At 47.4% G+C, this 26,957-nt stretch overlaps 1 protein-coding gene across 2 annotated transcripts in view; it reads left to right on the plus strand.

Moving 5' to 3' along the window:
- Positions 1 to 26,957, plus strand: part of hipk2 (homeodomain interacting protein kinase 2) — a 70,161-nt gene that overhangs the window by 32,348 nt on the left and 10,856 nt on the right. For both annotated transcript variants that reach the window (XM_008291992.1, XM_008291993.1), the window contains exons 3-9: positions 15,938 to 16,061; positions 16,794 to 16,913; positions 18,311 to 18,397; positions 21,737 to 21,921; positions 22,055 to 22,217; positions 24,206 to 24,431; positions 25,141 to 25,262. In XM_008291992.1, the coding sequence (XP_008290214.1) occupies positions 15,938 to 16,061; positions 16,794 to 16,913; positions 18,311 to 18,397; positions 21,737 to 21,921; positions 22,055 to 22,217; positions 24,206 to 24,431; positions 25,141 to 25,262 (1,027 nt within the window). The remainder of the gene's footprint in view (positions 1 to 15,937; positions 16,062 to 16,793; positions 16,914 to 18,310; positions 18,398 to 21,736; positions 21,922 to 22,054; positions 22,218 to 24,205; positions 24,432 to 25,140; positions 25,263 to 26,957) is intronic.

Below are 26,957 nucleotides of genomic sequence, written 5' to 3' on the forward strand. Positions count from 1 at the left end.
GCATTTCCTGTGATTGTTGTGATTTGCATAGAGAGCGAATCAGAGAGAGCATCAGGACCCTATACCCCTCTCCTCGCGCTGCCATACATGCAGCCACCTACTCCTCCCTTTCCTCACCTCCTCTCCGACTAGACACCTCCACCCGGGTGTCTGATGGCGCTTTGCATCGTGACTGACTGACAGGAGAGGAGCTGACTAACTGGAGGGCACAACACACTGATTTTGTGTTTTGTTTTTTCTCTCTCCTCCAAAATAAAACTCCCAGTGGGTCACATGTCTCACTCCTGCGCGATCCCTAATGGTCAACCTTTAGCTTCAGCCAGCAGCTTCAAATTAACTGCCTGTTTATAATGTAGCTGGTGGCATTCCACTGAGGGTGGCTCTAATGGAAGTTGTTAATTGAAGGTATAAACATACTGTCTGCGCCGTGCATAGAGATGTCACATATGCAAGGCAGCCGGTTGGCGTGCACGCCGGACACACGCATGCACGCACGCGCACGGCAGCATTTTAAATGCGGTGCAGCAGCGTAGAGGCCTATGTGTAGTTAATGGGATTATCAGTCAAAAAGTAAACAGCTAGATGTTGGTGAACGTGCTGTTTTGGGTCCTGAGGGGGAAACCATTAACTAGCATTGCTACATCATGGTGGCTATTGTGTTTTCTGTTCCTGCCAGATAAGAAATGGATCCCTCCTGACTGTTTAATCTCAGGGTGAATGTAACTGCCGTGCTTTATGACGGTGCTCTTCCAAATCATTTGGCAGGCGTTTCTTTATTAGTAGCCGTGTCATAGTTGTTGTTGCCGAGTATTTGGGAATCTCTTGATATAAATGTGTTAAAACTAACCTTAATGAACTACCATACAGCGGTTAATTTCCATAAAATCCCCCCATGTGCAGCTTTGCAGAGCTTTAGTTTCATTAGAATACCTGAATGAATTTGCATTGCCTTATCAGCTCCTGCCTCTGTGTCTATGCCTACTATAATAGTACCACTGAGCGATATGATATCCACATTTCCTACGCTGCTTCTCTCTTATGCTCTCATCAGATTATTAGAACTGGTATTTTCCCATTTGTGGGTTTAATGCTGAGAGCTGTGGCTTCGGGGAGCCTATTTAGTGAAGACAGAGATAGAAAGATGGAGCAGGAAGAAAGCAAATGAGAGAAAGAGGGGAAAGGCAGAGAACTAATGGCGAGATAGAGAGTAAGCTGCAGGGACTGTTAAACCTGAGGAGTGGCTAATCCACGAGACGGCACTCTGCGCTCAGCAGCTCCGGACTGGTGTGGCACGGCCGACGACCGGCACGTCCAGGACCCCAGAAGTCAAACATAGCCTCCTGATCTATATTTCAAAGCTGAGAGTAGAGAGGAATTCAGTAATGAGCTCCCATCTTCCTTTTGGTAGCAGAAGACTCTCTATGTGGAACTAATTGAAAGTGGCATGTGGAGCACTGGGGAGCTCTTTGGGGGCTGCGCTGCGTTTCAAGGGATGTGAAGAGATAAGCCTGCATGCTGCCGTGGCTTTTGTGTCACAGGTCTGAAATAAACAGGTCTCTTAGAGGAGAGTGATGCACTTTACGGCTGCAAGTGTGGAGAGGGATGCTGCTGTTGTCTTGTTTCTCTCTGAGTGTTTTTGTGCCATTGTGTCTCCGGCAACCTGTGTCCATCGCTGAAAATTCACCCCCCACATTCTGCATCTCGTCTCTCCCTCCCCTCAATAAATCTACTTTTCTGTGTCAGCTCATCAGAGATGCTGTGTGTGTGTGTGTGCACATTTGTGCAGACAAGCATGTGTTATTTGGGCACAGTGGAGGAGCAGCTCTGATGGGAGATGGGCTTTCTCTATTACAGATATGGAAATGGCCCAAGACGTATGCAGTTAGACTGATATACTGCGTGGCATTTACTGAAATGATGAAACACAGACAGCCTGGCCTTAAGTATTTACAGACACACACACACACACACACACACACACACACATCCAGAAGCACAAAGATGTCCACACATGCATGCAGACGCACACACACACACACACACGCTAATATTCTGAGACGTGTAAATATATTGCAAACGCTTTTCTGTCCAGTTGGCCTGCCACACATCTAAACCTATTTTATCTATTTATATTAGTTTTTTCAGTTTTGGGGCCATTAAAAGCCTCATGCTGAGGAAGGACACATCACTGAGGCGTCTTCGTGATATTTAAAAAACGCTTTTACAACTCTGCACATTCCTTTGTGCTTGGAGCTGTGGAAAATGTGCCTGTGCCCCGTGCATGTGGATCTCAGAGATGGATTATAAAGGTTTATATTGAAATGCTGATACTTAGTCAGACCTGACTCAACTCCCAGTCTACTCAGTCTTGACTTTGATTTATAGTTTAGGAAACTATATCGCCTGCTCGCTTAATGCCGCTGCTTAGCTGGTAGGAGGAGGGAAGCGACTCGTGGAGGAAAGTGTCGGATCCCTCGACTGAAGTTTTGATGATCCCCTCTCGCCTTCTCACCGGGGTCTTCTTTCTGTGGGGCGTCGCAACTTGTCTCATGCATTTATTTATTGCATTATGAGGTTTGGTTTCATATATCGACTGCTGTTGCTGTTCGCCGGCAACGAGATAGCCTGGCAGTCACAGATGTTATTAGATTATGCCTTCTGTTTGCTGACATGTCTTTTTGCCTCCTATCAACGTGACACCCCTCAAAAGAGACCGCCGCCATACAAGCGATATTTAGCAACGGCCGGATTCTGATAAAAAAGAGCTCATTAACATTCCTGCAGCTGCTTTGTCATCGTGATCCAGTGTTGTTGTGGCCTCGACCACTTCTGTCTAACCTCATCATGTAAACTGTGAATGAGCTAATGGGGAACAAGCTTCTCCAGCGCAAACTGAAAAAAGCAGTGACGCAGGGGTGAGAGAAGGATATGTTCTGTTATTTTATGGGGGGGTGTTAGATGGTGAGCAGAGGAGGGAGACAGCGAGGGAGGAAGGGTTGGTGGTGAAAGTCTGCCAGGGAGGCAGAGAACAGCCCAGCTCAGTGCCCAGCTGTGAAGCTCCCCCTGGGGCTTCTGGGAGGCTGTGGAATGTGGCTGATGTGAGTCTGGTTCGGGCTGAAGATAGCAAACGCCCAGGGCATGCAGCTGTGAGCAGTAATGTCTGGGAGGAGGGTATGTGCACGTCCATAGTATCTTGTTAAAAGAGGGAACGCGGAGACAGTCTGCGGATGCATTCATGTCATCCCGCCTCTGTGTGTTTGTCAGCTTATGGGCATGTTTGTATTTATACATGCAATGTTGTTTATGACCTTCCGCCGGCCGCAGCTGAGGCCCCGTCCCAGGGAAAGGAACGACATTCAGACTCATTTCCTGTTTGAGGGTTCAGGTCACTGGCACCTCGCTCGCCGGAGACGTCTGGAATGCGAGACGGGACCAGATTACAAGGATTGGTCGGTTTGCCAGTCAGCTGAGAGCAGCTTTGTTCAGAGCGAGCCTGTCAGGAGGAGATGACAGCTCGCTTTTGTTCTGGAGATTTCCTGTCCTGTCCTGGGCAGAGGGGTCGGTTAAAGTGCACAAAGGAGACGTAGCACCACTCCCTTCGCTCGCCTCGCTCACTCCCTCCCTGCTTTTTTCCCGCCACTCGAATCCCCACTGGTCATATTTCCCACCCACCGACCAATTATAGTGCCCTATGCGTCAGGGAGGAGCGATCTGATTGGCTGTGTCGGGGTGTCTGGGAGGTCAGAGCTGTGTTCGTTTCACACTGTGTCCTTTTTGGGTTCCTTCCAGCAGCAGCACCCTCACAGACAGCAGAAGAAGAAAAAGCCAGAGGAGGAGGAGGGGGGGAGAAAAAAGGAAAAGGAGGAAACAAATAGACGAGAAGGAGAATTTTTCTGTACACAGCCTTCAGTGTGATGTGATTTCTTGCCTGAGAAACCGTAAATGTGTCATGTTTAGCGCTGGTTTAAAATTCACATTGACTCCAGCAGGCCCCTCCAGTGCTGCTGCTCCACAGTTTGTTCTTGCACCGTAAAACTGACTGTTGCCTCCAACTCCACAACAAAAGGAAATGTTCAGAGCCACAATGCCTTTGTTGTGTGTGTGTGTGTGTGTGTGTGTGTGTGTTCACTGAGAGGGGACGGTCTTCCCTCTGGGCAAGGTAAGCTAAGACAGGAAAACACCTGGTTAAGAAAAAGCAATCATCAGTTGTAGCGCCGTCACCGGACATATCTGTGTGGAATGTCTTATCGCATGAAAAGCCACGATGAAAGCATATTTGTTGTGCTGTAAGTCCTGGAAAAAAAAAAAAAAAAAAGATCTCTCTGCATTCACGACGGAGCTGAACAATCTCTGGTGTGTCTCCAGTCTCAGGCGATGCTATCGGATCTTTAATCGTTTGGCTTGTAAACATAACCTTTCCCCCTGCATCTATCAGTGTTTATAGGTTTTAATGATGGGGGTGAAAATACATGCATCACATTCACAGGCAGTTTAACACAAGGTTGTCTTCATTTATTACGCCTCACGTGGGTTTTTGGAGATGTGCCAAAGAAGAAGTCATCAAAATATCTTATCATCCAAATGTGTGTTTTATAGCTCAGCGATGTATTGTTTCAGCGTTACAGTGCACAGCTCAGTGTGGGTAACGGTCACATGGCAGGAAGTGCAATGTGAGGCAAAGCAAGTCAAACATATGCAACAGCCTCTCCTGAGCTGGACAGACAAAGAAATGATGGGTCTGCACAAGATAAGTCTCTGATAGACTGTGATTTATCTGATTTAGAGGTTGTTGGGGTTCGTTGACATGCAGTCTCCACATCTAAATGGGCCACAGAGCGGAGGATGCTGACCAACAACAGGTGAAGCTGTTTCCACCACATGAGGCAGAAGAACTGACTGGTTGTATAATTTAAACCAGTAAAGCTCAGTTTGATGAGCGCAAAGCTAGAAACGAAAGCAAAAAAAACAAAACGCTGTGGTTACGTTGGCTGGTGTTACACTATATGAGAGACATTTAAAACATATTTTTACAGATTTTTTAATAATTATTTTTAAGTTATGATGCACATACGCTCCGTCTAATCATTAGAGATGATTATATAGAGTTATATCCTGAATGTAAGTCATAGAAGAACAAGACATCAGTGTTTTCCTGTAATACCATGCAGTCCCAGTATTTTGTATAAATGAATCGTTGATCAAGTCAAAACTTATTCCAGCGACTCAAACGCGAACACTTGCTGCTTTGATACTGAAACGTTATCATCATTTGTAGCTATAATTCCTAATAGCGCTCAATTTCCAGCGTTAACCCCTTGATCATCCTGTCACTTGTCTTTACAACTGCAAATCCACACCGTGCTCCCGGTGCCACTGATTTCCCTTCCCTTGGTGAGTCCACCCCTGACAAGGCAAAGCCTAATTAAGTTAATAGCCTCCATTTCTGTCACTTCCCTTCTTTAATCAGACACATAAACATATCTATTCCCCGTACTGTGCTTACACGGCGGACATAACAATGAGATGGCCAGGACAGATAATGCAATCTCAGTTTTGTTCAAATTAGTATTTAGATGGAATCGGCTCTGTCTGCTGTCTCCTTGAGTGAGGCCGTGGCAGCAGAAATAATGCCATTTGTCCAGAATAATTGAATCTTCAAGTATGGCTACATGAAAAGGATCATTCCGTATTGATTGTTGCTATACAGTAATTGTTTTCCCTCAATACACAATGTATGGCATATTAATGCTGAGCAGGCCTGCATTGTTTGTCATAGAGCTTATGGGGGTAGAAGAACAGTCTCTATGTGACAGAGGGAAGGAAAAAACAATACCGGGGTGTTGTCATTGAAAGGTGATTACCTGCGACTATACTTACAAATGACTGCAGGGCACCATTGCTTGGCCAAATTAATTACCTGTCATTGTGACTGATTGTTTCTGAAGACAGCTCTTATTATTATTATTGCCTGCTCTAGGAAAAGAGCTCACCTGCTTTTCACCGCGCAGCAGCAACACAAACACCAATACCTGCGATTAAAAGCAAAATGGCAGCGTAGGTGTGCCTATTTCTGATCCGTGTCAGCTCAGGCTCACTGTTCACTGTTAGTTTTTGCGCATGAATGAATACGTGTGTGAAGGCGCCGATCGCTGGCGCTAGATTGTACACGAGCGTATGTGTGTCGAGGCTTTGAGAGAGGAAACACAAGCACACGCGCAAAGACCTGTCGCCTTCATGACGCTGATCTTGACACGAGAAACTGTACCTCTCAGTTTCAAAAGGACGCCACACACAACAACATCCGTCTGCTTTGGTTTGCCCTCGCGAGGAGCCCAGTTTGAAGCTACGAGGGAATGGCCTATTTGTCCAAATTCCTCCATAAAGCCCTAATAATCCCGCTGTTGTTTCTCTACGTGATGACATTTCTAATTCTTGTCAGGGAAGAATGCAGCGTGACAAACTGTGTTAGGAGTGTCTGAAAACGCAGCAGGCAGGCGGCGTGCTGGGCCGGATAGAAGGGACGCGAGCCCGAGGATCTGAGGCGGGACAGCTCACCATCGCCAGAGGCTTCACCTTTTCCCCAAGGAGACTCTGGAGGACACGCAAAGGGATCTGTGTATTTTCTTGCATGATTAAGTGATAACTTGTCATGCACGCGTGATGTTAATTGCGGCGGAAGGACTTGGAGGAGGGGGGCGACGGTCAGACCATTGTGTTGGATTAAGACCTGACCACATCTGGGTGACAATCTGGATCAGCCGCTGTCACTCTGTCCCATCCACTCTCTAATTAACCATAAGCCTGCTGCACTCCAGGGACTCTGAAACAGACACACACACATCACAACCAGGAGGGCAGCACTCCATGCAGGCAGGCAGGCAGAAACTGAGGCAAGCAGAAAAGCAGGCGGATCGAAGGCCCTGGGAATCATATCCAGGAGGTCTCTCGTTGTGTTAAATTTTTAGAGAGAGACGGGGAGCTGCTCGGTTCTGTTCTATAGGACCTGTGTGAGGTTTAGTTACAGCTCTCTGCAGCCCTGCAGCTCGTCGCGAGGCAGCTCAGCCTTGGGCACCGAGAATTCATGTCACACAGCAGAATTTGATTAGGCAGGAGATGGTATTACTGCCTGACCTGGTGGGAGGAAGGAAGAGGGTAGTCAAACAAGGGGTAGTGATAGAGATAGAGATGGGGGGATGGGTGGAGGTAGAGACATGTAGCGCATGTACTGTATGTCAGCACACAGACGGGTGGGGGTGAGGCGGAGGGGGGATTCTTTATTTTTTTTTCAGTCTGCCTTGCAAATGTCTCCCCATGCCCTCTTTCTCTTGCTCCAGAAATGGGAGCTAGTCGACCAGAGCAGCGTTTATGATTGAAACTGTGTACTTGCACGTGTGTTTGGTCTGCGTGTTTGTGTGCGGCAGGCAGACGTATGTCATTATGACGTAGCGCGGCGCCCCTGTGGCTCCCTGCTATATGTTCTGCGGCGCCGCATGTCCAATGGATTTTCGGCGTCTGTTGTTTTATCACATATCCAGTACGCACGGCTCCACCGGCCGACCACGCTGACCGTGGCCCGTCTTTTGCTCCCCTTGTCGCTTCGTCTCTGTCTTAGTCGTCCTAAATCAACAGAATGGGACATATTGATGCAGAGCTTTGCAGTTTTCTTGCTCTAAACCATGTTGGAGTAAAGCAACTGCTGGAGGACACTCGACAATAAAATTACAATAACGGCAGACAGCAGAAAATACAGACGACCCACAAGTGAAGGAGGGAGACAGTCAGTCAGTCAAGCAAGCAGATGAGATTGTGTTTGGTTCTGGCCAGCAGTTTACTGAACTGTCACGCTGTGTTCTTCAGCTGAGAGGCTGGAGCACAATATTCTGATATGATATAATGTACGGTATAGTCTGTCGTGTTCGCCTGGGCTCTGGGCTGCCCTGTTGTGACTCGCACTCTGCCGGAGGAAGTGTCCGACTTTCCTTTTGATTGTACGCCAACCTCGGACGGAGCTGACCGAGGGTTTAAGTCTAGCTCGCAGACTCCCTCGTACACTCAAATGTGCTGAAGTGATCAAGCCTGGGTTTAAGCATCCCTCCGCCATGAGCAGACGCAATCTCCTCTGCCTGACTGACCGCCTGCGCCGGCCTGCACAGCGCGCCTCGCTGCCTGCTATGCTGCTTTTTCTGTCTGTTTTTGTCAGCGTCTCAGCCGTGGTGACAGGCTTGCCAGCTGGTTAAGCTGGTTGCTGAGTGACTGCATGCTAGAATGTGTTATCGTCGGTCTGCATTTCTGCCTTTTGTTTAGCTGTGCCCACTCTTCGTGAGTTTTCTTTGACCCACATTTTTTTTCCTCTGGGTTTGTAGCAGTGACTAACAGACTATGAGGGTGCAGCGGCATCATTCTGAAAGGTCAGCAGCGGCAATTTAATACTTTCCAAGAAACTTGCCCCCGCTGTGTTTTCTTCTCTTTTTACTGCCAGAGTGTGATGTCAATTTTTAAGTTATTATTTTGAGAATCAGGAAAAAAAAAAGTCTGATTTTCACAGAGACTCCAGTTTGTGGGAGCAGAGCTGCACACGCCTCAGGGTTGGGTCATAGTGTGACCGGTGGCCGCTGCACTGGCCTAATAATGTCTGACTGTCAGTCCACTACCCTAATAGGGCTGGAGAGACTTGAGGCTCCCTCTCGGCATCCCCTAAATCTTCTCTCCAGGCTGTCTGCAGAGACAGCGCCACTGTATGACAGATACCCATCATTTACTGATGGCAAATCCTTCCCGGCACTTTTCCCTTTGACAAGAGAGGCAGAAGGGACAGAAATGTGCGCGGTGTGTAGGTGGGTGCGTGGGTGGGTGTTGATCGGGAGGGCATCCATCTTCTATTGTCGTGCCCATCCCCACCCGCTCCATCTTTGCCTCCCTCATCTCCTTTCTGTCATTTCTCCCTCTCCTTCTTCCTCCATCCTCGCTGAAGGAGGCCTGTCCCTTTGACCCCTGCACCAGGCGGTGGAGGGTGGTGGTGTCGAGGCTACTCCGCTAGGTGCAGGTGGAAATGAGATGTATTACTGCGAGGATCAGCTGCATGTTGGAGAATAATAATAACCACAGGAAAGAGGTAATTACCAACTGGGAATGATGAAGCAGTGCAACTGAGCTTCGCTGTGGCTGCAGTGGTTGTTTGGTTTTTGCACATGCTGCCGTCGCTAATGGAAGCTTTTGCAAGCAGAGGGAGAAGAAATAAGAGAAAGAGCAGGTGAAATGGGGGTGTGGGGAGGATCGCACATGTATTGCCAGGGCTGTGAAATATGTGTTTGATGTTCTATGTTGCTCAACAGTCGATCTGATATGTTATCTAATGCTGCTCTGACACAGTTATTTGAAATGGGGCCTGTATGTAATGACAAAGGGTCGTGCCGTGTGAGAGAATGTGGCATATCCTGTGCGCTAATATTGACTGTGCCATGCTGCGACAACAGGGCTCCGTGTGCCATGTGTGCCACAGTGACTGGGGTGGCTCCCTGCCCACTGAATATTTCATTATATAAAATGCCTCAAAGAGGAGGGAGGAGTTAAATGTGAGACGGTGAGACTGGGAGGGAGAACAGGGGGGGACCTTTGAATGTGCAAATGCTATCTATGTTAGCTCTCAGTTACAGTTGACTCCCTGTGCGGCTGCTGAGCCGAACTGGTCTTCAGGTTGTGTTGAATCAGCACGAGCACGCACCCAGCCAGCTGTCACCCAGATTTTATATTAACCCTCCATGCATCTGAATTGCTGTAGTCACAAACTGTGCAGAGGTTAAGCTAATGCTATGTTCCTGCTCTTGCTTTGTGCATTATCACAGCAGTCCCATGCATTTGTGTGGTTTTATCTGTGAACGCTGATCCCTCCCTTTGTATGAAACATCCCTCCTTCCTCTTTCTTTCCATACGCTTTCCTTTGCCTTGTTGTAATGTATGGCCAGACCCACGGGGAATGCCAATCCTCTAACAGGTAAAACAGTGGCAGCCTTGTCAGCGCTTTCGTTTTGGCTTTTTCTGAGAGCGAGAGAAAGAAAAAGAGAGAACGAGGCCTGTTTTCAAGACCTTGAACACCAGGAATGTCACCCCTGCTTAGGGAGTGAGACAACATTTCTCAAGGACTCTGTAAAAAAGTTTGCCTTGTCCAGATACCCCCCTCCCCTTCCCACCCCCCAACCACCTGGAACACACAAGCTCTAAATTTAAATGCGACGTGCAGCTCCCGGCCTGTATAGATGTGTATTTACACAATCTCTGCATCCTATGCATGGCTCGGGCCCTGTACAGCAATTTGTGATGTGATGAGAGCGGGAGGAGTGGTTCAGGAGTGTATATATGTGTGTGTGTGCGCCTGGAGTTGGAGTGACTTCCTATGAGCCACAGGTGCACGGCAGGGGATGTAAATCCGCACATTGATTTCACAGTCAGCGACCACCGTGCAATATATCTAGAAAAGTGTTTCTCTATGGTGCGTCTTCAAAGAAGCTGCGGAGGAACCTTTGAGGGCATGAATATGCAGATGAATACCCAGGGGGAGGAAGGGAGTCATTCACAGCACCAACCCAAGCCTTTTACATTAAGCAAGGGCAAAGCGTGGGATGGAGAGAGAGGAAGAGGCAAAGAGGAGGGAGGAAAAGGGAAAGAAGAGAAGGGGATGGAGTGGAGAAAAGTTAATGGCAGGCTCTTTTCTCATGAAGTGCTTTTTCCTGTTAGCACCGGACAGCTATCTCTCTCCCCAACCATCGCTATGTCAGAGGAGTGCTTTCAACTTAGCCAGTATAAGATTATACTGGCTATGCTGGCTACTATACTTATTTACCTCGAGGACGCTTGCTGCTCTTTACTCATAACTGCCTGGCTATTGAATAAAACATAGTTACATAAGGGCCAATGATGAAGTCTTTGAAATGGAGAGGAAAAAGATCAAACCCATTACCATAGACTGGCTGACCCAGGTTGGGCGTATGCGTTTTGTGCATTTATGTGTGCGTACATGCTGCCGGGCTCTGTGGATCCATCAGTCTCCCTTCTGGAGCCGAGCTCAGGGAAGGTCAGCCTGATGGATACATCCTGACATGCACACAGCCTGTGATGTCAGCTGTGTGCATGTATCTGTGTGAGCGTATCTGCATGTGTGTGTGTGTGTGTGTGTGTGTGTGTGTGTGTGTGTGTGTGTGTGTGTGTGTGGGGGCTGGCAGGCCGGCCCAGCGCAGGCCCAGTTCAACGGAGCAGAGGGTGGAGAGGCGAACGGGGAGGGGAGTGCTCGCCTGGCCTCAGCGTCCTAGTTTGAGGGGTTTTGCTGGCAGAGGGCTGGTAAGGAGGAAGGGGGTTGGATGGCGAGGCGGGGTGAGGTGTAGGGGTTGGCCGGGCTGGCAGAGGGGGGTGGGTGAAAGGGCTGAGGTGTCGGGGGTGGGCTGGGGTGGCAGAAGAAAGGCTCCATTCATGAGTCGTGCCATCTCTGGCTCCCAAGGGGACTGGGGATCATCAATGACCAGGCCAGCTGGGAGGATGTCAGCATGCAGACTCTCTCTCTCTCCCTGCCTCGCTCCCTCTCTCGCCCTCCCTCTTTCTTTTGTCAGGGGCCAGTGCTGTCAGAGGCACTAGCCAGAACACTGAGGCCTCTCATGCACTTGGGTACCCATTCAAATCCACTGAAAGCCTCTGGCTAGCCGGTGGTTTGCACACCGTCTGCACTGTATGTGACATATATGGTCTGGAGCAAGAAGCTCAGCACCACCCTCAGAGAGTCTGTGGTAGCCATACCATCTGGAGATAAGATAGGTGGGGTGCAGCTTACGGAGTGATGCATCAGCATTGTCAAATACTCGAATGGTGTATCCAGTTCTGGAGATCACCAGATGAGAGGAATGTGGTTTTCAGCCAGCATGCCGGTGTGGAAGTCTCTAGATGTTCCTTTTTTTTTTTAACCACCGTGAGTTTCATGATTGTGCCTCTGACTGAAATGTCTAAAACAAATCGAATGGATTGCCATGAAATGAGAATACCTTAAGGTCCATCTCAGGATAAAGTAAATCATTTTGGTGGTTGTCCAACTTTTCATCTGTTGCCATGACTCACAGAGTTTTCATTTAGTTTGGAACAAAGAGCATCAGAGCTAATGCCGTGTCCATTAGTATCAGCTGCACTGTGCTTAGTGCTAACAGCATGCTAAGATGCTTGATTATGATGGTGAACTTGACATTGTTTCGTATGCTATTATTAAAACCACCAGGCCTGAGTGTAACCTCACAGAACCCCGAGCACGGCTGTGTGAACTATGTTCAGTCTTTCACCCACAGAGAGACAATAACTGACACATCTGTACATTTTAGAGTCATTCTGTTGCCCTTTTTGTTCCTTAGGTCTATAAATGAGTCATAAAGTGCCTCAACTTTTTTTCAACCGAACAGTCGAAAGCCAGCACTGTGACCACTGAGCACCTGGCCGCTTGTGAGCGTTTTTACCTACAGTGGAGATGAACTGTGGCCCTCCTGCGTAGCGCTGAAAACTCAAATGATCCTGCATGCATGAGTTGTCATCTCTTGTGCGCGAGTGCTTTACAAAGGAAAGGGGGACAGGAAAGGAGTAAGGTTTGTGAGCTGCGCAGATGTGTGCGCTGTTTATCACTGCCAGAGAAAGGCCTGCATCAGCAGCAGCTGTGGGGTGCTTTGCATGCAATGGCAGAGGTGCATTGGTAGGGGCAGATTTGCATTTGTGGTTTCATATCACGAGCAACGATGTTACTCCCTCTCTCTTCCTTCCTCCTTCCCTCCCTCTCTCTCGCTCTGTGTCTCTCGCTCGCTGTTTCGCTGATCTGGAGGAGCTTTTTGTGAGAGGCGGAGGAGCCTAAGTAGAGCATTGGAGCAGAACCCAGGAAGGTTCGGGCTGAAACGGATCCAAGCATAACATCAACACCAGCAAATCTCTCCATCACACAAAGGGACAGAGTCCGTGCTGCCGTCACAAACAGCTACACATGGGTGCATACAAATGCTGGATAAAGAGCTAAACAAATAGCGCTAATTTTACTCGTATGAAAGTACGGTTTGTTGAATTTGGCCGTTGTAAAAGATGAATATCAACGTCAGCCGCACTTTGCTTCTCTGTGAGAGCGTGTGACTTCTGTACAATGATGGTGATTGATGCTAAAAGTTGTGTGACTGTGAAAAGGGTCAAGTTGAGGGTCTTGCGGTCAGCGTGTGCCCAATAAAGCAGCAGTGATGCAGAGAAGCATCTGATGAAAGGCTTTCCTGCGTCTTTCATCTTTACAATGCTTTTTGATGGCGAGAACTTCCTCAACAACAGCCTGACATTGTGAGACCAGCATCCACTTTTTGCAGCTTGGAACGGCTTTTACATATTTTTGGTTTCTCAAACTTAAATGCGGGTTTTGGAAGGCTCATACTCATGCAAATAAGAGGGTATATGTTTGCTGCCTTTTTGTGTGTAGGGATATGTGAATCCTATCTATATGACAAATGCACCACAGAGCTGCTGTGTTGGTTTCATTATGTTGTAAACAAAAATGCATAGGTGATAATAATGTGCTGCCTTCCTGCTTCTATTATCAACCTCTGCACAGACAACATGATAAGCAAAGAGCAGAAAGTAGAAATGATGAAACAGGAATATAATCCTCACAAGCCTGTGTTTGTGCTGCTTCTCTGTTTTTCAGGTAGTTTTTTGCCATGATAGTGTTTATAGCAACTTATATTCAGTAAATACTTAAAACTGACCCAGAATCTGTACAACAGGATGTTTAAGTGAGTTCAGGAGCATGTGCTCATGGATTCATCTTTAGCTGGAGGTGGAAGAGCTGCAGGTAGAACACGTCTCCTAGTTTTTTGGTGTGTCGGTGCGCCCGTCCACATGCTCTTATTGTTCCCTCTCCCCCGTGTCCTCAGTGAAACTCCAGCCAATCTAACAAGCTGTTCAAAGAGGTTCACGCTGACCCCGGTCCGGGTTCCCATCTCCTCCCTTTTTCTACCTTCAGCAGACCTCGCTGTTCCCTCTGATATCACCTCCTAGCAGGCTCCTTTATGCCTCTTTGCCAGCCTTTTGACAGATGTCTCAGCTCATTGTGTGTGATGTTGTCTTTGTACTGGTGTGTAATGGTGCCCTAAGATACTGTTGCCGGAGTGCTGTCTGGGTGTCTGTTCCACTGCTGCCCTCGAGACCCCAATAAGCACCTTCGGTGACAGCAGCTCCTCACTGAGCAAAGCACTGCTCCCCCCACATTTGCTTCATTTGTGTCTCCTCTTCTCTGGAACTTTGTCTTCCTCTTGCTCCTGTTTTGTGTCGTGTCTCATTGTCCGTCCTTAGGGTGCCTTCTGCCTCTATACATTAGCCATATCTGCGTGCACAATGACTCCCCGGTGCCCTCTTTTCACTTTACCCAGCATCAGCCAACAATGAATAGGGGGCTACAGTTGGAAATTTGCTTTAAAATATGTGAGGTATGTTCATTCACTCTCCTCCAAGCCCCCCAGCTGCCCTCAAACCACTCACCCATTGCCCCCCTACAGGTCTATGAAGTCCTATAGCGTCCCCCCATGCTGTTTTCCACATTCTCTGTTTGCATGGGACTTACAGTTCCAGCAGGCCCAAGGCCAGACCCCCTCATTTCTCTCCACGGCCAAAACCCTGCCAGAGCCCGCCTAAGCCTGAGGGGGGTGGGGGGCTGGTTGCCATGGTCACGGCAATCAGCATTGTGAACTTGAAACTTTCCAAGATGGGCCTCGGGCTCCTGCGTGGCTCTGTGTCTTTCTGTTAATATGTTATTAATGGAAGGAGAGGCGTTTCAATTTCAGCTGCTCACTGTTGATTTGAGTTTTGTGGAGCTAAGTGACTGTTGTTTCCACCAATAGGTAATATGTTACAGCCCTCCCTTCCCCTCAGTGATGACAGCCAGAGAACCTTTTGAAAGCTCTGGATTGTTAGCAAACAGAATCGCTGTGTTCTTGGTTATTTTAAGCGCCTTCAGAGATGTGAGCTCACTAGAAGTGTATTAGTCTTTCTGACAGGACATAAAACGTGTTGAATGATATTTGGGAATTGTTTGGGACTGCAGCGCTGCTCAGATAACTGAAACAATATTTCTTCTTTTTCATCAAATCAGAGATATTTATCTGCTCTACAACTGAAACAGTCTTTTAGTGTTTTGCTTTATGTGTGTGTGTGTGTGTACGACGAGGAAAGGCTTGTTTGGAAATTAAGTCCAGGCATTTTTAACTTGACTGTAGTTTCCTGAAAGCCTGGATGAAGCCTATTGCACGGTCTGGTGGATATTTACTGCATGTTGGTTGTGTTTTTCGTGGCATAATTGCTTCCATATTCCACTGTGGCTGTGAACTGTGAAGCGTCTTTAAAGAAACCCGTCCTGCCTCGACCCGTTCGCCTCGTCTGACCGCCAGAGATGGTGATCACATGGTTATCAATCAGCTACCTGCCACCGTGAAAACTGCCTAAACAAGAGATACGGAAAAAAGAACACCTCTGCCGACTCCAAATTTGGCGAAAATAAATCTGAAGGCTACATCAAGAGATCAGCGTTAAGACAACAGAACAGCCTTCAGACGCTGCAGATTAATTGAATTGGTGCGAAACTGTGGAGTGTAAAAAACTGTGTGTGTGCGTGTTGACTAATTAGACCGTGTCGGCTTTGGGAACGTGGCTCAAATTTGTGAACAGTCTCCAGCTCCCTCCTACATGTGCAGCGTGGATTATTTCCTCCTCTGACCTGTGTGTACTACGCTGGGCTGCTCTCCATCACAAGTGTGAAGAGAAAACTCCTCACAAGGCTTTATGTTGAAAACTGCCACCGGTGCAATATGCTTTTTGTTTGTTTTTTTTTTGGTCAGCTAATAGATTTAGAGAGAAAAACCGTCTAATTTCTGTGTTGCTGTGTTTTAATCCACAGGGCTCCAGAGATCATCCTGGGCCTGCCGTTCTGCGAGGCCATCGACATGTGGTCCCTGGGCTGCGTAATCGCCGAGCTCTTCCTGGGATGGCCCCTCTACCCCGGAGCCTCAGAGTACGATCAGGTAACACATGATGACTGCCTGCACCTCCACAATTGACCTCTGAGCAGCTCATGATTGCAAGTGTTGGGTGCCAGCGTAGCCACAAATTCTTTCGGTTTTGTTTATGTGTATGCATGCATGCGTGTGTGTGTGTGTGTAGGTGTGTGTGTGTGTGTGTGTGTGTGTGTGTGTGTGTGCTCCTGAGTGAGCTTGGGAGGGTGGGACGCCTCTCCCTGAAAATCCCCCTGACAGCCCCTGATGATTCTTGCGCAGCCTCCCTGTTTATCTGAACAGATGCCACGGAGCCACTTGTCCAATTAGTGCAGCCCCTGTGCTCCAGAGCAAGACATTGTCGCGTTCCTCTCTCTCTATCAGTCAGATGAAGCTCAGTGGGGAAACCTTGAGCAAGTTTTTGCTCCATCTCTGAACGAGCTTGTCTGATTTTTTTTTTTTTTTTTTACCCACAAGCCCAAAAAGTTAGCATGTGTCGTTTACAAGTCTCAAATCAGTCGTAGACTCTTAAGCTGAGGTCATGTTTGGCGGCTGTGCGTATTCCTGCCATATAAATCTGGAGTACTTAACGTCAGCCTAGATTTTCAAACTGCCAAAAGAACATCCATCTTAAAGTTTTAGCCTTTTTTTTTTTGTCATCAGCGGGAAAGATTCACAGTCCTCCTCAATTAAGCACGGCTCATGGTTCAATGATGCATGTGGAAATCTCAAAAGCATTTTCTCGCCTTCTGTTTCTTGCAGATCCGGTACATCTCACAGACACAGGGTCTTCCTGCAGAGTATCTGTTGAGCGCAGGGACGAAGACCACCAGGTTCTTCAACAGAGATCCAGACTCGACGTATCCTCTCTGGAGACTTAAGGTACAGCTGGAGCGATGCGTCCACCAACACAAACACCAGGCAGGTAGCATCGAGTACATCCTTCCAGGAGCAGGTGGAAAGGCTTTCCCTGCAAAAGCTGCAGCTCATATTCCACAAGCCGCTCCGTGTGAGGCATTGACGGCCCTGTTGCTGATTATAAACAAAGTGAGAGGGTATTGAGAACCAAATGGATCTGTGTGAGAGGATTTGGCAAATGAAAACCCAGCCTGATGAATCTAGCTCGAGGGGTGCCTGCTCTAACCTCCGCTCACTGTCCCTCTATGTAGGCCACTCAATAAGAAGCTCGGCTCCTTTCTTTTTTACCCTCATTAACTTAATTTGAACTTTTGTATGCCACACAGAGATTTTGCACATTGAGTTCCTGACTGCATTGTGCTGCAAATACTGATCCTTCTCTGCAGGGTATGGGGATGTTTCCACTACATCTGCTCCGTCTATGCTCGGCATTGATCGAGCACATTTGTTTCTTGTGAATCCCAGTAACATGCCACAACAGCTGACAAAAACGGGCGATGCTGTTTGGCCTTTTAATGATGACATAGAGTGCATAGTGTTCAAGTCAGACAGCTGCCCATTAACCTTTTAGCAGTTGTTGGGTAAAAGCAGTGCAATTTTTTTGTCAAGTTTTTTGCTTAAATTTATACAAAAAAAATAAAGCTGTATGATGCATTGGCTGTTTTTAAAAGCACATGGTTGTCAGCTCAAAGACGAGTGTTTCTGAGCTCCTGACAATAAGAGTTGAAAGGAGCATTGTAGGGCAGACACAGAAATGGATTAGTAACTTGCACTTGACACCGCTGCTGTAATTCTAGTTCTCTAGTGTCTTTGGTATGTAGAAAATCAAACATCAAGGCACCCTGAACACTGTTTTTTTTTTTTTTTTTCCGCTCTGAAGAGTGACTGCTCAGCTTTAATTTGACCTTGCCATGTGTTTCCATGTAGCGGCAGCTGCATCGCTTTGCTGACTGTAATTAAACATATTGGGTGTTTAGTCAGGAGGTTTCTATAGTCGGTTCTGTTTGGTGTAAGAAAGTGATCGTATGTTTATACTCGTCTGTGCATTTCCATGAAGTCAAGTTCGTGTGCACCAGCGACGGCAAACTGTGTGTGTGTGTGTGTGTGTGTTTGTGTGTGTGCGCTCTGTGTGTCGTCTCAGTGTCGGTGTGATGTAGTGTGCGCCTCCATATGCAGCCTCGCCATCTTTGCTGGCTGTTAGATGAGTATTTGTGTGCTACCCCGGAGTTGCTCGGAGGGTAAGCCGAGTCCTGCTGCACGTCAACAACAAGAGGCTGTAATGAGCCAAATGTAAATAGTGCGTTTCCAGAGGGGAAGTGTGACGGGATTTGAGAGGAACATCTGCTTCTTGTCTCCCGCAGACTCCAGAGGACCACGAGGGTGAAACAGGGATCAAGTCCAAGGAGGCTCGCAAGTACATCTTCAACTGTTTGGATGATATGGCGCAGGTATGCTGTCTCACAAAAAAAAACCCCAAAGTATCACAAAGCACAATTCTTCCCCTTCCCACAAAATCACACAACAGATGCATTACGTGGTTTTGCTGTCTTTTTTACTTCAATCACATCCGCCTGTCTGCGATTTGAAGCATCTTTGATGGGGCTGCTCAGGTCCCGGGCCGGTTTGATCCATCACATCCCAAGAATTATCTATCAGATATTTGAAATCCTTTAAAATATTTATCCTGCCAAGGTCTGATCTCCAGCCGCAGTGTTCCTCGTCTGCTATACACAATTTTACAGAGTGAAATGAAAGCATCTGTTCACTGGAACCCCTCCTCAACCCTGCCTCTGCTCTTCATTCTGCTTAACCGCTATCTAATAACTTGCAGGCTGACATTTGAGCCGAACATGTGGTGAGGCTGGTTAACAGGTTTGATATGTTCAGTTTGCTTTTTTATTTAAGCTGCAGTGTCTGTTGTGGCTATGTCTTCACTTTGTAGATCCACACTACATGTAAGCATGTAGAGGGCACGTCTGCTCCCCCGTCCTTCTCCCTCACTGAGACACATACATGCACTCAGTCCAGAAGGTTCCAACTAGTGTTTCAGAGCAGCTCAGTGGGGCCATGTTTTGTCTGCATGACTCAGCTGGTTAGCGTCTCTCTCCCTGCAGTCCTGCATGTCACCTGTGCAAAGAGATCTTGCATAACCTCGAAAGAGAAAGACTTAGAGCTTATATGTGGGAAAAGCACTGCAGCTGGACATGGCTGCATGTAGTGTCGCCTTCCTCCATGACTCAGAATGAATCCCTGAGCGCTGGGAAAGTTCACATGTAGCCATGACATTTTGTTAGGACGTGCCTGACAGTGAGTGATAGGGAGTGTTGTTTTGTTCGCCCTCACTTGGCCAAATACTGGTTCTGCTGGCAGTTATGGCACCAGTGATGAAAAATTACCATGATTTTCCCAAGACCCTTTTGCCTTTCCTCTGACAGTACTTTCTTGTGATCATGCCCCTTGATCATGTCTCCTGATAATGACTAGCCAAGAGATACGAGTTAAGCATGTGGGGTTTTCTTTTTTTTTTGGATTATGGTCATCTTGATTTCCAACCAGTTGCAGCCTCTGGAGACTGTCCATGTGGATACGCAACACATGTAGCTACTTAAGTGATGGAGACAATTATGGCTGTCCAGTAGTGCCCAGGGCCACTGTCAGGCCTGTCTGGAATAACATGCTGCCGGCTGGGACAAGATAGTATCGCTTTCTGGGCTTGTTGAATTTACAGTTACCACACACACACACACACACACACGAAGCACAGAGTTTAATGAAACCAACCTGCACTGGTATGATATCCCCTGGGTCATCGCTGTCTTGTATGCTTCAAGCTCTGTGTCCTGTCTTCCTCTGTTGCAGCCAGACTCAGATTACTACAAAAAACAGAGGAGACGGAGCAGAGCTACAGAGCCTTAATATGGGAGAAAACTGCCTATTTTGCCCCATCTCGCTGTCCTGACCATATAAACAAGTCAGCATTGTGGACATCTGTCTCTGCGTGTATAATGGATGATATAGCTGAAGGCCCTGCAAGACAGAGGGGCTGGGTGCCAGGAAGAGATAATGAACCTCCTTTCAGTCGTGGGAAATGTGGGGAGGCTTTAGTCACAAGTATATCTAATTTGAGTAAATCAGACACCAACTTACAGCAAATGTAGGACCCCGCTAGGGGCCTGATGTAGATGGAAGGAAGGCCGGAACTGCTCGAAAATGGATTCACTTTGATCTGCAATCCTTCAGTGTGTGTGTTGATGGGGAGTGCAGCCGTGGCAGGAAGAGCTGCATGGTCTTCCCCCAGTCTTTCTTTTAATATATACACTTTAAAACACACTTTACTTCGGCTGCACTTCCTACTTAAAAACTGAAGTGTTAAAGTTACAGATGACTGGGAACATGTTGTACAGCTATGTGGAGGACAGGCCTGCATCCTGCATGCCTTACGCCACATCTCCTGAGGCATATCCCAATCTGTCCCACTGCTCGACATCTGCCGTCCCTGTTCTTCCTCCAGAGTGGCATGTCAGTCCTCCTCGCAACACAGATGTGGTTCCATAAACAACCACTGGCATGCAACATGCCATGTTAGCTGAAGCCTCTTGTTTTTATGTTTCTAAGTGGCCATTTTCATTCTTATTGAGAGAAAATGAAGCCAGAAGATATCTTTCCTATCTGGTAATTTCACATATCTTAATTTAGCGGGCGATAGGAAAATTCTCTCTCCTCATCGGGCTTCTTTTTTATCCCGTCCGATTGTTGTGGCACCAAACTGTGTACATTTCGCCAAAGTCATCTCCTCCACTAGCAGAGGACAGTGTGATTATTTCTCACCTCATTCTGCAGATTATTCCTTTATCACAGCCAGTGGAGATGGCAAGCAGAGAGGAATGGTTACAGAACCTGAATAACCTGCATAGAGAAAGAGAATTGAATCAGATTTGCAGTGTTGACTGGCAGAACATCTGATAGCCCCTGGAGCAGGCCCACAGATAAGCGTAGCGTCTTTATGAAAAACAGGCCGGCTACCACTGCATGGCAGTCACAATAAACAAGGCTGCCTGTCTGCTGCCACTGTCCCTGTCTCTGTCCTCAGCCAGCCTGACACTCTGCTTGTTCGCTTAAAAACCTGACCGGCTAGATCCTGACCTTGTCCCACTTCCTTCATTCCTCACCCTAAAAGTAGACCTGAACGTCAGAATTAGTCCACTGCTCAACAAATAATTTCCTGCTAGCTATGTAGCTTTGCATTAAAGCAGAAATCTGCTGCTTTTCCCAGTATTTATCCACAGCCTAAGCCGCAATGTTTATTGCAGATGAAGCAACACGATGTTCCAAGGCAGCTTCCCAGAATCGCCTCAGAACATATTTAGGTTAAGTTGTCCCATGTCAGCTTTTTCAGAGGTACTCGCAAAATGGTGCGCTGTGTGAAAGGGCTTTTTAATGACTAGCCAATGGCAGTGTTTATTGGGTTCGTGTTTTCTGTTTGTTTTCACATCGCAGGAATAGATAAAAATCTCAGCGAAGGCGCCAGGAGATATTTCAAGTGGTGCTATGAATACCAGTGCAAATGTTTATAATGTCACTAAGGTGCAAGGTTATCAGTAGGCTCTGTGACACGTACACTGACACCCGAACTTGTGAAGCCTTGTGAGTATTAATAGGTCCTTCTATGGGAGTACGCTGTGGGAGAGATTTATCTTCCATCTGCAGGAACATTAGAGGCTTTGAATCAGCCACTGAAGAAGTGTTTGAAATGCTAAGTTGCATGCTTGTTTGTTTTGTGCCCTTAGGTGAACATGACGTCAGATCTGGAGGGGAGCGACATGCTGGCAGAGAAGGCCGACAGGAGGGAGTTCATCGACTTGTTAACCAAGATGCTGACCATTGACGCAGACAAGAGGATCACCCCCATCGAAACGCTGAACCACCCCTTTGTTACGATGTCACATCTCCTTGATTTCCCTCACAGCACACAGTACGAACTCAACAGGCCCTTCTGTTGTTGTTTATATAATTATCGTTTTTTTGAACGGTGAAGCAGCATCTGCTACTGTCATAAGACACGCCGCTCATCCCTTCCCTCTTTTGGTCTCCCTCACTCTCTGCAGTGTGAAGTCGTGCTTCCAAAACATGGAGATCTGTAAGCGTCGCGTCAACATGTACGACACAGTCAACCAGAGCAAGACGCCCTTTATCACCCACGTGGCCCCCAGCACCTCCACCAACCTCACCATGACCTTCAACAACCAGCTGAACACTGTGCACAGCCAGGTAAGGTTAAAAACACAACCTTAAACATCTTCATTCATCAGTATGCCATGAGGCAACCGCTGCTACTGAACTTTTATGCAGTCAGATGCAAGTATGTAAATGAGCTGAGCTGTGGTTTATTACATTTGCATGGTAGCAAAAATGGTATATAAAAAGATCTACTTCACACCCGTGCTAATTGAGTATTTATATATGTCAGAATGAATAATTAAAGCAGAGCAAAAATGTGATCAGTGGTGTTTTAACCGAATGCTGGTGAAACAGCGAAGCAGCCTGCGAGTTGCTGCCTGTGCCTTTTGTTCTGTTGTTTTCTGTCCATTCTTGCTGTTTGTCTGCACGTTTCCATGCTTACTGGCCTGCCTCTCTGTCTTGGTGCATGTATATCTGTCTGCCTGCATTTCTGTCTGTGCCCCAGGTCCTGTGGGATTGTCACAAAGTGCTGATTACACACATGACAAGCCCCACTTCCTGCTTGCCTTGCATTCTGGGGCTTTCAGGCCTTAAGAATCCCTTTACCAGGCTTCCTCTCTTTTCCCCCTCCTCTCGCTCCTGTCCTCCTCTGTCTTCTCTTCTTTCCTCCCATTTCCCTGGGTTGAGCCTGTGGTGCTTTACCGCTCCGTTCCCGTACAGTCTGTGAATCGAAACTGCTGACTTTTGGCTTCTGCCGGAATCACCGAGCGTCTGGTTGCAAGGTTTTCCAGATTGTGCTTAGTTACAACTCCTGCTCTCTCGCCCACCCCGCTCTTTAGTAAACAGAGTTCTTTATCACCAACTATATCGAGCCAGCTCACACTGTGTAGCATGCGACAAAAACCCCATCTTGCTGTGATTTAAATGGATTAACATTCCCTCAGCTTGTCTTTTCTGCGCCCGGCTCTCAGGGCATATAGACAGACTTAAGTTAGTGATTTATTCAACTCGATTCATTTGCGAGGCTGGAATGCATCTTTGGCTTGTATTTTGCTGCTTCCGTGCTTGTTTATGATGAATGCCACAGTGCCATATTGATTATGTTCTCTCTCCTGGTGTTCATCGAACACGCTAAAGAGAGCAAATGAAAAATGAAAGCGCTGTCTATGTATCCCCCCCCTCCGCCCCGCCGCCCCGACGTACACCTAATGAAAAGGGCTAAAATTAGACAGTGTCTCGTGGAGCAAACACTACTTACAAGCTGAGCAAATGGTGTCTCTTAAAAGCATTTGTTTGTATCTAGGATGCTCCCAGGCGGTCTCGGTATTCCACATGTCTTATTAATGGTCAAGACATGCTGGAGTTACCTCAGCTTACGTAATTATACGATGACTGTTGCCTGTGAAATATTACTCCTGTCAGGCATAATTGATTTGGAGCCCAGATAGTGAAGCTGTGACATGAAATGTCAAGTTTTTGCAGCAGCTTATTATAACGGCTGATTATTATTCTGTAACATTTACATTTAAACTGAATTATAATGTGATCTCCTTATAACTTTAACACTCGTCATTACAGTGAAGTGATAATAAGCGGGACGGTTCTGCTCCTGTGTGGTTTAGGAGTAAAGACTGTATATGTTCTGTCCGGCAGCACTTTGTTCTGGTCGAGGTCTGTGTGCCGGTGAACGCTGTACATGATCAGTCTAAATGTGCTGATTTTTCTCATTGATGGTTGATTATTCTTAGAATCGTAGCATTGATTGCGTATCTGCTCACATTCTTTCTCTCCCTCTAATTAATCAAATCAACAGTCCGCATATTTTAAGGCTTGTTCAAATCATTCACCCAATTTTCTCATTCTGCTATCGGCTTTCATCATCGCCAGGTGCCCCTCTATCCATCTTCTTTTGATCTGGTGGTTGTTTTGCATCTTTTATGTCTGCATTGTTTTGTTAGAATTGTGTTGTTTTTCTGTTTTTGCCGTACCTTCCCTCCTCGGAGCGCTTCCGCTTCCCCGTCATTCCCATCACTACCTCCACTCTCATGATTTTTATTTTGATCCCATCATTCCTTTAGGCCACCAACCTGGCTCCCTCCTCCACCAACAATGCCACCCTTTCCTTTGCAAGTCCTGATGTCTCCATACTAAACTACCAATCTGCACTCTACCAGCCCTCCGCTGCCTCCATGGCAGCCGTGGCCCAGAGGAGCATGCCCCTGCAGCCAGGGGCTCCTCAGCTCTGCGCTGCCCGGCCTGACCCCTTCCAGCAGGCGCTCATAGTCTGCCCACCTGGTTTCCAAGGTAAGGAGGTCCTACCAGCCACTGTGCTTTAGCATAAATAGGAATAGAATGGGATTTCTAGTCATCTATGCAAAACACAAGACCTCAGCTATGAACACCTTCACTAGAGCTGCTTTGATATGATGTGATATATAAACACAATTAAGGAGCATTTATCTAGTCCCATACATAATGTGACAGTTTTGGTTCTATCTCTGCACGCACACAGTCCTCTTCTCTCTTTTTTTTTGTTTTTTTTTGCGAGCTTTTTGTCTTTTTGTTGTGCAGCACCCGACAGCAGTGTCAGTCATGCCATGCAAACTGTGATTCATCGATAACTTGAGGCTATCAATCATTTGAAAAGAATTTTAATATCTTTGCTGTTATTCTATTTTCCGTGGCTATTGTTTTTGTTTTTGGGGGTTTTTTTCTAAGCGGGGTTGCATATATTCAAACATGGCAGAGAGCTTGTAGCATCTGTTGAATGGAGATAAACTGCTGTGCATATATAACACATTATCTGATCTGTTTGAGTTCATTCTACAGATACTGTAGTGATAGTGTTCATAGGTGACAGATGTGTTTGTGTGCATGGCGGTGGGGTGTGTGTGTGTGTGTAGGTGTGTGTGTGTGTGTGTGTGTGTGTGTGTGTGTGTGTGTTGGGGGGGGGTGTGTGACGTCCGTGCTTATTTGTTGACATCCTCCGTGCATATGCTTTATTTATGCACAGGGCTGCAGGCTTCCCCTTCCAAGCACACCAGTTACTCTGTGCGGATGGAGAATGCTGTTCCCATAGTGACGCAGGCCCCTGGTGCCCAGCCTCTGCAGATTCAACCTGGCCTCCTTACACAGGTAGGAAGAGGCTCGAGTATCATAGAAAATGAGCTGCTAGTTATTTGGATCTTAACAATAACAGTGCCTGTCAGGAACATTTCTGAACCTTGAACTGCTCGCATTCAAACAAAGCTCTCCGCGCTGGTTTTTTTCATGAGCCTTCACTAAGAATAGTATCTATCGATGGAGGATGGAAATCACTCGATGTTCGTGACCCTGCCCCTGCTGGCAGCTGTTTTTTCCTGAGTGCATTCAGGCAGGCTTTCCTGTGCTCCCTGCCTTTCTCTATCTCTCTCTCTCTCTCTACTTGTACTGTCTCCCCTCCGCCTGCCCCCTCTGCTGCCCTGCTCTCCTGAAGGCTGAGGCTGCCACGGTCTGATGCACTCAAAGGCAGGAGCCTTTCACACAGAGAAGGCCTTCACTGGAGCCTGCACAGTGGGGCCAGAGCTTTAGCTGCTAATATACAGTTGTTGGAAGTAACAGAGAGTGACTGTGCATCACTCTCTCTGCACACACACACACACACACACACACACACACACATAGAGACTGTAGACCACTTCCATTGCCACACCACCTCTTTCCCTATGGAAATTTCCATGAAGGCTTTAAATATCCCTGAGAATCCAGGGAGTTTGAAGCACTCCCTTATCTCCAGTTAATCATGCAGTAGGCAGGCAGGCAGGCAGGCAGCAAAGCTCTGTGTGTGTGTGTGTGTGTGTGTGTGTGTGTGTGTGCACATGCCTGTGTTTCTATGGTGGGTTAATCTGTCAGATACCAAATGGTGATTAGCTCCACGGCTGCTTCCAAGTCAGGCGCTCCAAATTACAGGCCTCAGAGGATCCTCGGAGGTCAAGGGAAGCTTGGATGAGGCTCTACATGACCAGAAGACTGACAGCATCACCAGATCCAAAGGATGTGATAGATCGAACAAAGGGAAAATAAAATCTAATCTCTGTGTTAGTGAGGAAAATGTCAGTTGCAATAATTAATATATAAAGAGCGGATCACGCGTTGCTGCCGTGCTCTGCAGGTGTTCGCTGTAACTTGTGTCTGCACACATGTTAAACAAAGACAGGCAATAGTTAACATAAGCAGATGGTTTATATAGGCCAGCGAACAGCTCACCTAATAACTGGGTGTGTGGCATGTGTGTTTCTCCGTGTTTATTCCTTTAATGTGGGAGGTCTCACAGGCTTGACTGAGTCGTTGTTTGCCTCTTGGATGCCTTCTCCCCACCTGTGACTTCATCCACCCACCGCTCGCTGTCACCCAGGCACCCTTTGCTTGCCTCGGACCCATGCAAGCTTTAGCCCCGAGCCACCTGGGTGTGAGGAGAGAGAGAGAGAGAGAGAGAGAGAGAGCAGAGCGAAGGAGGCTCCAAGCAGGGAGGCAGGGAAACCAGCGGGACCTTTATCTGGAGCAGGAATGCAGAAAATGTGGAAACAATTGGGGAGTGAGAGCTGGGGCTTTGAAAGCCCCGAGGTGACAAAGGGTTTTCACCCAGGGAGTGTAGGTCGAGGTGGGAGGCGGTGGGCTGCTGATAGTGATGGTAGGCTCTGAGAAGAAAGAAAACGGCCTCTTAACTGGGTTACCATTTCAGGGCAGACAGGCTGGTTACACAACGCAGACGCCGAGCGAGAGAGGCATGTAGAGTGCCAGGAATGGAGATAGAGCGAGGAGGAGCAGGAGATGGATGGATGTATTAGAGGC

The sequence above is a fragment of the Stegastes partitus genome, unplaced genomic scaffold (genome assembly GCF_000690725.1).
Source record: "Stegastes partitus isolate 25-593 unplaced genomic scaffold, Stegastes_partitus-1.0.2 Scaffold776, whole genome shotgun sequence".
Lineage (NCBI taxonomy): Eukaryota > Metazoa > Chordata > Actinopteri > Pomacentridae > Stegastes > Stegastes partitus.